We start from the raw sequence: 11,211 nt of genomic DNA on the forward strand, positions 1-11,211 counted from the left end.
TGGAGTCAGCCGGACCCACCCTAACCTAAAACTATCCATTAGCGTTAAGACATTACTAACCCGTCTTAATACCAAACCAGGAGAGGGAGTAGACACAAAGCCGCTTATAGTGTACTACAGCAGAGAAGATGAGGTGTACTGTATGTAGCCTGGTACTGTACATCCCAGCACACGAGGGTGGAGACAGCGTGAGGAACCCTGAGTAGTGAAGAAGAGGAGTTAGGGTACATAGGGCCCTGTATCCCATCACACACGAGAGTGAAGATAGCGTGAAGAACTGTTAACAGTGAAGAAGAGGTTAGGGTGCATAGGGCCCTGTATCCAACACACGGTGAAGATGGCAGGAACCCACAGAGTAGTGAAGAAGAGGAATTGGGGTACATAGGATACCTGTATCCCAACACACGAGGGTGGAGACAGCGTGGGAACCCTGGTAGTGAAGAAGAGGGATTAGGGTACATGAGACCCTGTATCCAGCACACGAGGGTGGCGAGAATAGCGTGAGGAACCCTGAGTAGTGAAGAAGAGGAGTTAGGGTACATAGGGCCCTGTATCCCATCACACACGAGAGTGAAGATAGCGTGAAGAACTCGGACAGAAGACTCCACCCTCGACCTATGGTTAATTAGTGTCAACACGAGGGTCACACGGCAGTACTCACAGCCACCACCAGGTCATATTGATTCTCCCTCACTCACCTGCTGCTACAACACCACTTCATAACTCGGCTGGACTTGTTTACAAAAACATCCATCATCTCACTACTGCTTGTGGGTCGTAGCGTTCACCCCCTACTACAAGAGCGTCCTCAGGTCGCTACAAGACAGTCTACTTTCCCCTCCTGACTTCTCCATAATTGTCTCTATCTCTTTCCCCTACGCTACCTTTCTTCACCCTGTAGTGAGGAAAGGTAGACTATGAACTATGAACCATAAGGTAGACTATGAACCATAAGGTAGACTATGAACTATGAACCATAAGGTAGGCTATGAACCATAAGGTAGACTATGAACTATGAACCATAAGGTAGACTATGGACTATGAACCATAAGGTAGACTATGGACTATGAACCATAAGGTAGACTATGGACTATGAACCATAAGGTAGACTATGAACCATAAGGTAGACTATGAACCATAAGGTAGACTATGAACTATGAACCATAAGGTAGACTATGAACCATAAGGTAGACTATGAACTATGAACCATAAGGTAGGCTATGAACCATAAGGTAGACTATGAACTATGAACCATAAGGTAGACTATGGACTATGAACCATAAGGTAGACTATGGACTATGAACCATAAGGTAGACTATGGACTATGAACCATAAGGTAGACTATGAACCATAAGGTAGACTATGAACCATAAGGTAGACTATGAACTATGAACCATAAGGTAGACTATGAACCATAAGGTAGACTATGAACTATGAACCATAAGGTAGACTATGGACTATGAACCATAAGGTAGACTATGAACTGTGAACCATCTGTGTGATGTCTGGCCGAGTCATTACCAAAACTCTGACCCAAATTTCCACGTTAGAACAGCGGATTTGGTTAGGTTAGGTTAGTTTATGTTAAGGCGAGGTTAGGTAGGGATAGTTTAAGAGCGGATTGGTTTACGTTAGGTAAAGTAAGGTTGGGTTAAGTTAGGTTAGGTTAGGAGGTTAGGTTAGGTTAGGTTAGGTTAAGTAAGGTTGGGTTAAACTGGGATAGGTTGGGGGCGGTTTAGGTTAACTTTGTTGGGTTATGTGAGATTAGGGTTAAGTTTGGTTAAATTAAGTTAGGTTAGGTTAGGTTGAGTTAGGTGAAGTTAGGTCAGTTTGGGTTATATTTCAAGTCCATGTTCTGGTTCGTGGGATGTAGTGAAAGAAGAGAGAGAGAGAGAGAGAGATAATAATTATCACCACGTATGTAAACATCTTGAATGCTGAATGGCCAGTGAGTTCTGTTTTAATGAGACCTTGTGTGTCTAGGAAACTGTAACTGGAGTGTTACCAAAAGAAAATGAAATAAGTCTCTCTCTCTCTCTCTTCTCTCTCTCTCTCTCTCATACACAACGATAATAGTAGAAGTATCTCCCCAAAGACACACACACACACACACACACACACACACACACACACACACACACACACACTGGAGGGAATCAATGATGAACTATAGATAAGACGAGAGATAGATTCACCTTGACGCAATATTCGAGTCTACAGATCATATGTACCACGAATAGAACTTATATACATTTCTGTGTATATATATATAAACATATTGATCAATTTTGTATTTAAAGGAAAATCTCACCAATTGTACGTAAATAACACAATCTAATGTCTAATTGTTAAAATATACGTGTGTGTGTGTGTGTGTTAGTAGAGAGAGAGAGAGAGAGAGAGTAGTACGTTACAAGTGTCTTCTTGGTGTACTTTAAGATGGACATAAGAACAGACGAGACGGACGTAAGAACAGACGAGACGGACGTAAGAACAGACGAGACGGACGTAAGAACAGACGATGGACGTAAGAACAGACGAGACGGACGTAAGAACAGAGACGGACGTAAGAACAGACGAGACGACGTAAGAACAGACGTGATGGACGTAAGAATAGACGACGGACGTAAGAACAGACGAGACGGACGTAAGAATAGACGAGACGGACGTAAGAACAGACGTGGATGGACGTGTTATAAGAACAGACGAGACGGACGTAAGAATAGACGAGACGGACGTAAGAATAGACGAGACGGACGTAAGAATAGACGAGACGGACGTAAGAACAGACGAGACGGACGTAAGAACAGACGAGACGGACGTAAGAATAGACGAGACGGACGTAAGAACAGACGAGACTGACGTAAGAACAGACGAGACTGACGTAAGAACAGACGAGACGGACGTAACAATAGACGAGACGGACGTAAGAATAGACGAGACGGACGTAACAATAGACGAGACGGACGTAAGAATAGACGAGACGGACGTAAGAATAGAAGGATCAAGTTAAGAAGATAGATTATGAGTTGACTGGTTGATGGATGACGTATGCTAAGTATTGACAACAATAACTCCACGCGTTTAATATAGGCTGTCACTTGTGTTATTGTTTCGCGTCACGGTGGAGGAGGTGAGTCGGGGAGAATATGGCGTAGTATGAGTCTAGGTGTATGTCCGATTCTCTGTCTTTATATTTATCCGGCAGTGAGGTGTAAGAGGAGTAGGAATTTGAGGAATTAATATATACTTAGAGTTTTACAAGAGTACTCCGCTGCCTCCCACCCTCCCACACACTACCTCCCCCCCCTCCCATCTCCCTTCCTTCTCCCCTTCACCCTGCCTCCTCCCTCCTCCTACCCCTCTCACCCTGCCCCCTTCCACCCCTCACCCTATACTTCCAGCGCCCCTTTTGTTGTTTACACAGGAGGATAAACTCATCACAAGAGACACTTAGATTCATCCTGGCACGAGATAAGACTCATCATAAATGGGTTTGATTCATCATTTGTTTCAAGAGACACATTGTAGATCTTCTCTTGTGCGACACCGAATAGTTCTATCGATATTTGATGATTGTAAAGTAAAGTGTAAAGTGATCGTATATCCTTGAATGGTGGACACGAATATCGAGGTGTTCCCTTTACTCGGCTCTAAGTGGCAGCGGTTGAGGTGCTCCTGGTGGGTGGGGGGGATGGGAAGGAGTGGGAAGAAGGAGGAAGGGGAACTGGTAACTCTTCTCTATATTACGTCGTTCACCTGCCAATCTAACGCCAATAATCGAACCTGTGAACGGTGGGAGATACAGAACCATATGAACCAGTTAATCGAATATGTTACAATACGTCCCTCAAGCTGTTGTGCCGAGGCAGGAGCTCATGGAATACACACACACACACAATATTTCACAGCTTTAGTACTACCGACTGTATATGTTCTGGGTACCAAGTTCTATCTACAGGAGCGAACACAAACACCTGTAGAGTTTTCGTAGGTTCTATTTACTGGACAAACAGAGATACACAAGGGAGGTGGCGCTCCTTACTCTGTCTGGGGGTCAACTAGCCTTTTAGGTGACATGTGGCAAGTGATACATTAGCAGCTTCCATATGTCGCCAGGCACATTAATTAAGCGTGTGGGACATTGCCACACGCTGCTAGCTAGGCTGAATAAATAATGTATATAAATGGAGCACATACATAATATACATACAGCATACATAATATACATACACCGACAACCAACCGTCCATTTTCACGCGGCTGCAAGACCTCGCGGCGTCAAACTTGCTGAGAAACTTTACGAGGTGTAATTTTCTTATCGCTAACGGATTTACAGAGAGTTGCCGTAGGAATGTTTGAGAGAATCAGTCACATACGATTTTCTGTCTCTCTCTCTGTCTAGTCGTTCAAGTGTTGCTGGTGTTCCGGGAATGTGGTTTATTGAGTCATCAGTCAGGTGGCGTTCACAGTCAACACACAAGGCTCACGATTTTTCAGAGGTTGAATATAAAATGGATGCCTAGTAAGAGTTGGCCTCAGTCTAACCTAACCTAACTTCACCTTACTTCACCTCACCTCACCTCACCTCACCTTACCTCACCTCGCCTTCCCTGATGATTAAATCCCCTGAGGCTACCTGAAGTGGTTAGGTTAGGTTAGGTTAGGTTATTTAATTATCAGGTGAAATAAACTGGGGTGCCTAATATCCAGGTGATCCTCATTTTCTTATACACACGGAGCAACTTTCATCACCCGGAGCAACTTACATCACCCGGAGCAACTTTCATCCCCCCGGAGCAACTTACATCACCCGGAGCAACTTACATCACCCGGAGCAACTTATATCACCAAGCGAATTCCCTAACACACGAGTAACTTTCATCACACGGAGCAATCTTTGGCATCTCCACCTTTATAACTTTACATCACCGAGCAACTTTCATCACACGGAGTAACTTTATATCACCTGAGCAACTTTACATCCTCTGAGCAACTTACATCACCTGAGTAACTTTATCACCTGGAGCAACTTACACTTCACCTGGAGCAACTTAGGACAAGAAAGACTCAAACGTTGAAACCTTCATCTTCCTATTACCCAGAGCGTCATCACTCCCTAATATTCTCTCTGTCTTCATCTGTCTTCTCCAGTTTTTATCTGTTTGAGTTTCGTCCTAATTTCTCCCCTCCTGACCTAGTCTGATGTGAGCTGCCAGTCATTGTTTAATGATGTGTGTGTGTGTGTGTGTGTGTGTGTGTGTGTGTGTGCGTGGTGTGTGATTTACAAGCATTTGCATGTCTGCCCGTCTCTCTCTCATTTTAATCTCATTTACTTCTTTTTGTATCTCTCCATCTCTCATTTTTTCTCACTCTCCCCTTCGTCTGTCCGTATTTCTGAGGACACGTACTTTCATCATCATCATCATTATTATCATTATTATTACCATCATCATAATCATCATCATCATCATCATCATTATCATCATCATCATCATCATCATCATCATCATCCTCATCATCATCATCATCATCATCATCATCATCATCAAAGGGTTAAGTCATTATACTCAAGGGGTTAAAAGAATTATAGGCCTAAACCTCTCATTTAACCTAACCTAACCTAACCTAACCTAACCCAAATACTGATCTAAGTAGTCATTTCCCACCTTTACTATCTCCACACCAGAGTTCTCCCTCATCATCCTAGGAGATCATAGGAGACCCACCCACAGAAAACTTACTCTAAAACTTGAGGTTATTAGGCTATTATACTAGTAAACCCTCGACCTTGACCTCCACCTCCCACTCGACTCCTCACAACATAAAAACTCGAGTGGGAGGGAGGGAGGGAGGAGGGGTTCGGGGGGGGGGGTATATCCCTTCATTAGTGTGTGGTAATCCTGAAGGAGTGGCAGACGCCCCTCTCTTCATCATTGTTTACACTCCTTTTTATGGTTACCTCAGCTCAAGGGGTACATGAGTCGCTGGTCAAAGCTTGAGGGTGTTAAGGTGGTAAGACAGGTTATCCCACGCCCCTTATCGCCATGCTAGACTGTAACATTGTAGAAAATCCTTAGAAGTATTGATTTTTTTTTTGTGTCAACTATGTATATGTGTGTGTAATATCTCTCTCACTTCTCTACATTTCTCTTGTGTCTCTCTCATCATCTTTCTCTCACACATATAAGTGGGAGAGAAGTTACAGAGAGATTATTGTAGTTAAGCCTGAAGTTCATAAATATCTCAAGAGTGGCGGGAGAAGAGACGAATATTCCATCACGTCTGAATATTAAGCAGAATTAAGCCTTTCCTGTACCTCTCTCGGCAGATACGCTTGTCTTTCTCGCTTATCAAACTGGAATATATTTTATTTTATTCGTTTTTATATATTTCTATTAGTTCTACATTAACTTACTACCTAGAGATAAAAAAATTAGACCCTTTCACTCATCACCGGAATTGAGATCAAAAGGAAGAGAGTTTGAACATCGAGTTAATCTAAACCAACTGAACAAAAATTTTCCTCATCGGGGAGAGTGATGTCAAACGTTCCCTGGGCGACGTTGGAGAAGGAACATTATCACAATGCACTCTCTGGCGGCTTTAGAACAACATTGGTGAGGTCAGGTTCGCTTGGAAGGTTCTGTCACGCTGAGGCAAGAAGCTGGGGGATGAGATTTAAGAGAGAGAGAGAGATAGAGAGAGATATAGAACGAACGAGCGAGCAAGTGAGAGAGCGAGAGACTTTCATAATATATCATTCCCTACTAGCGGGTGACTCGTGTGTACAGAACCGTAAAGGTAAACACCACATAACTCATGCATCAGATCCCCATAAAAACACACGGTAATATTTTCTCATCACTGACGACACAAGACAAACTAATGAACCAGTTAAGTTCCCCATAAAACCATCGTCCAAAAATATGGCATCGAAATAACACTGAGACTCTACCATAACCAGATTACGTTCAATTTGGCTTACAGAAATTACAGGTTAAATAGGAATTAATTAATATTTTTTGGGGGTAATTCCTCCTTCACACACATTCAAGATGTCATCCAAATATCCAAAATGTCATCCAAATATCCAGTGTCATCCAAATATCCAAAATGTCATCCAAATATCCAAAATATCATCTAAATATCCAAAATATCATCCAAATATCCAGTGTCATCCAAATATCCAAAATATCATCCAAATTATCCCGAGATTCTACTTGACGTGTTGAGTTATCCAGAGTTAATAAGGATAATGACTTTACAACCTCTGGATATTTAGTCTCGAGGCATCGGACAGGAGGAAGAAATTATACGTCCTATGTTGAATGAGAACCTACCTACCCTACCCTAACCTAACCTAACCTAACCTAACCCCCTCCCATTTACCATTAAGGGTGTTAAATCATAAGCTAGGGTGTTGGTGGGTGGGGTCCTACTTCTGAGGTCTCCAGGATACTCATATAAATACTCAGTTGGACCTGTGTAATCTCTTCCCCCTAATTTAGTTATGCTGGGGCCCTCGGTCGCGATCATTCGGTGTCTAATTCACTTCAGCCTCGACAAATACGGCGGGAATTTGGGTCGGCTACTGCAGTAATAAATGTGTATTGTGGTTGTTGTTGTTGGTGGTGGTGGTTGTTTTTGTTTGTAGTTGTTGTTGTTGTTGCTGTTGTTGTTGTTGGTGGTGGTGGTGGTGTGTTGTTGTTGTTGTTGTTGTTGTTGTTGTTGCTGTTGTTGTTGTTGTTGTTGTTGTTGGTGGTGGTGGTGGTTGTTGTTGTTGTTGTTGTTTGTTGTTGTTGGTGGTGTGGTGGTTTTTGTTTGTTGTTGTTGTTTGGTGGTTTGTTGTTGTTGGTGGTGGTGGTTGTTGTTGTTGTTGTTGTTGTTGTTGTTGTTGTTGTTGTTGTTTTTGTGTGTTGTTGTTGTTGGTGGTGGTGGTGGTGGTGTTGTTGTTGTTGTTGTTGTTGTTGGTGGTGGTTTTTGTTGTCTGTTGTTGTTGTTGTTGTTGTTTGTTGTTATTTGTTGTTGTTGTTGTTGTTGTTGTGTTGTTGGGGTGGTGGTGGTGGTGGTGTTGTTGTTGTTGTTGTTGGTGGTGGTGGTGGTGGTGGTGTTGTTGTTGTTGTTGTTGTTGGTGGTGGGTGGTGTGGTGTGTTGTTGTTGTTATTCTTTTAAACATTCATTTCTTTTCTTTTTGTTGTTGTTGTTCTTGGGGTCTCTCTCTCTCTCTCTCTCTTTTTTTTTTTTCTCTCTCTCTCTCCATCAATTTTTCATACTTTAATTATTAGAGAAGTGACCTATGACGCAACGCTAATAAGCTATCCATCGTGAATACTACTACTGTGGCACTGTATCTACAACCTCACCTCACCTCACCTCACCTCTCACCTCCACCTCACCTCACCTCACCTCCCCCTCACCTCCACCTCACCTCACCTCCACCTCACCTCCTCATTACCTGGTTAAGTATGAATAGATTCATCGTGTCTTCTGACGTTAAGAATGATTGTCTGCCAGCGGAAAGGTCCTAACATCCTGACGTAGAGTGCCTCCTTCGGCCTCCTGACGTAGAGTGCCTCCTTCGGCCTCCTGACGTAGAGTGCCTCCTTCGGCCTCCTGACGTAGAGTACCTCCTTCGGCCTCTGACGTAGAGTGCCTCCTTCGGCCTCCTGACGTGGAGTGCCTCCTTCGGCCTCCTTGACGTACCTCTCGGCCTCCTGAAGTACAGTACTCCTTCGGCCTTCTGACGTGAGTGCCTCCTTCGGCTTCTAACCTAGAGTACTCCTTCGCCTCTGACGTACCTCTTCGGTCCCTGAAGTACAGTGCCTCCTTCGGCCTCCTGACGTAGAGTACCTCCTTCGGCCTCCTGAAGTACAGTACCTCCTCGGGTTCTGACGTACCTCCTCGCCCTCCTAACGTACCTCCCTCGCCCCCTAACGTACCTCTCCTCGCCCTCTGACGTAATTCTCCTCGCCCTTGACGTACCTCCTCGCCCCCCTAACGTACCTCCTCGCCCCTAACGTACCTCGCCCCCTGACGTACCTCCTGCCCTTGACGTACTCTCCCCCCCTTAACGTACCTCCTCGCCCCCTAACGTACCTCCTCGCCCTGACGTACCTTCGCCCCTGACGTACTCTCGCCCCCCTAACGTACCTCCTCGGCCCCTGACGTTCCTCCTCGCTCCCCTGACGTACCTCCTCGGGCCCCTGACGTACCTCCCTCGGGCCCCATGACGTACCCTCGGGCCCATGACGTACCTCCCTCTGGTGTCTTGGGGTCGTTCTCAAGAGGTGGTCGAAGTTGTTGGTGTCTGGGTAAATTAATCGCCTGAACTGGTCTTAGAATTCCATGTTAAAGCTGTGGACTTGTCTGGGGATTAAGTCAGGCTATGTACTGGATAAGGAAGTTTGGTTAGGTTAGGTTAGGTTAGGTTTGGTTAGGTTAGGTTAGGTAAGATATAATTAGATGATATTATGTACAGTTCCCTTCACTAGTGCGTTTACAGAGGCTCGTCATGTTTTGTGCAGTATGGCCGCCCTGTGTTTGTTTACATTCGACAGAAGGATATACACCACAATAATAAACACACTATAGAATCAAATTAAAACAATATTAAAACAAATATCTCAATGTAATGATTAATGGGATGTTTATTTGACAAGCCCCCTGTAAACGCATTAGTGAAGGGGACTGTCTCTAGAGGGCACAGTCAGGGCAATAGGAACAGTAATCTTTTCAGTTTCCTCTGTAGTCTTCACTATATTCCCGTCACAGTTTCTGGAGTAATGACCACTTACCATGTCCAAGTGACTATATCCTTGTGTTCCCAGAGCCACTTACCATGTCCAAGTGACCATATCCTCTGGTACCCAGAGCCACTGCCATGTCCAAGTGATTATATCCTTATGTTTCTAAGAGCCACTTACCATGTCCAAGTGACCATATCTTGTAGTCACTTAATATGTCCAAGTAACTATATCCATGTGTGTTTGTGTGTCCAATTGATTATATTCTTGTGTGTGTGTGAGCTTTTCCATGTCTTACTGCCCCCCAGGAAGACTAACCATCTACTCGTTGTCCCTGGGGCGGGGTGAGCCTACACATGGCACAGGAGGGAGCCAGGGCCAGCGCTAGGCTATCCCTCACCAGCGTAACGCCTCAGGACGCCGGGAACTACACCTGCCAGCCTGAAGGTCTTGATCCGGCTCTAATCTCCGTCTTCGTCCTGCAGGGTGAGGGTCTCTCTCATGGTAAGCTATCGCCACGAGTCCCAGAGCGCCAGATAGACGCTCACGGTACACTGAAGTAAGTCAAGCTGGAGTGGGTTTAAAGAACTCCCCCTGACTCGAACCGACCTGGTGTTTCATCTTATTACCACTGGGGTTAGTTAGGGTTAGGTTAGGTTAGGTAGGGTTAGATTGATGTTTGGATAGGTTTGTTGGTGTTGTTAGGTTTGGTTGGGGTTTGCTAGTTTGGTATGTTTGGTGGGGTTAGTTGGTATATTCTGGGAGAAAACAAGCTCTAAATAGCTAGACAAACAAGAGTAATTTATTGATAATTAAATGGCTAACCTAACCTACCTAACCTATTCTAACCTAACCTACCCTAACCTACCCCAACTGACCCTAACCTGACCTAACCTGACCTAACTCTACCCTAACCTACCCTAACCCACCCTAACCTGACCTAACCTGACCTAACCCACCCCAACCTACTCCTAACACCCTAACCTGACCCAACCCACTCCAACCCACCCTAACCCACCCTAACCTACCCAAACCTGACCTAACTCCACCCTAACCTGACCACCTAACCTAACCTACCCTAACCTACCCTAACCTACCCTAACCTGACCTAACCTGACCTAACCCATCTAACCTACCCTAACCTACTCCTAACCCGACCTAACCTACCCTAACCTACCCTGCACCCAAACCTGACCTAATCTATCTCTAACCTACCCTAACCTGACCTAACCTAACTAACCTAACCCTAACCCATCACCACCCCAACTCACCCTACCCCTAACTGACAACCACTCAACTTAACCTACCCTACCTGACCACCACCTAACCCACCTAACCCACCTACCCTAACCTAACTCAACCTAACTCACTTAACCTACCCTAACCTAACCTAACCTGACCTAACCTACCCATCCACGCTATAGACGTATGAGAGAGAGTTAAAAAATAATGTATTAATAAAAAA

General features: G+C 44.6%; 1 protein-coding gene across 1 annotated transcript; it reads left to right on the forward strand.

Moving 5' to 3' along the window:
• Positions 1-2,439: 2,439 nt before the first annotated feature.
• LOC121853503 (protein PIF-like) lies at positions 2,440-2,862 on the forward strand. Its single transcript, XM_042347654.1, has one exon. It carries the CDS (start codon positions 2,440-2,442, stop codon positions 2,860-2,862), a length of 423 nt encoding a protein of 140 aa, XP_042203588.1.
• Positions 2,863-11,211: the final 8,349 nt, after the last annotated feature.

This window comes from Homarus americanus, unplaced genomic scaffold (genome assembly GCF_018991925.1).
Source record: "Homarus americanus isolate GMGI-L3 unplaced genomic scaffold, GMGI_Hamer_2.0 scaffold4896, whole genome shotgun sequence".
Lineage (NCBI taxonomy): Eukaryota > Metazoa > Arthropoda > Malacostraca > Decapoda > Nephropidae > Homarus > Homarus americanus.

Coding starts and splice junctions, on each gene's coding strand:
- LOC121853503 (XM_042347654.1), top strand. CDS start 2,440: ATGGACATAAGAACAGACGAGACGGACGTAAGAACAGACGAGACGGAC.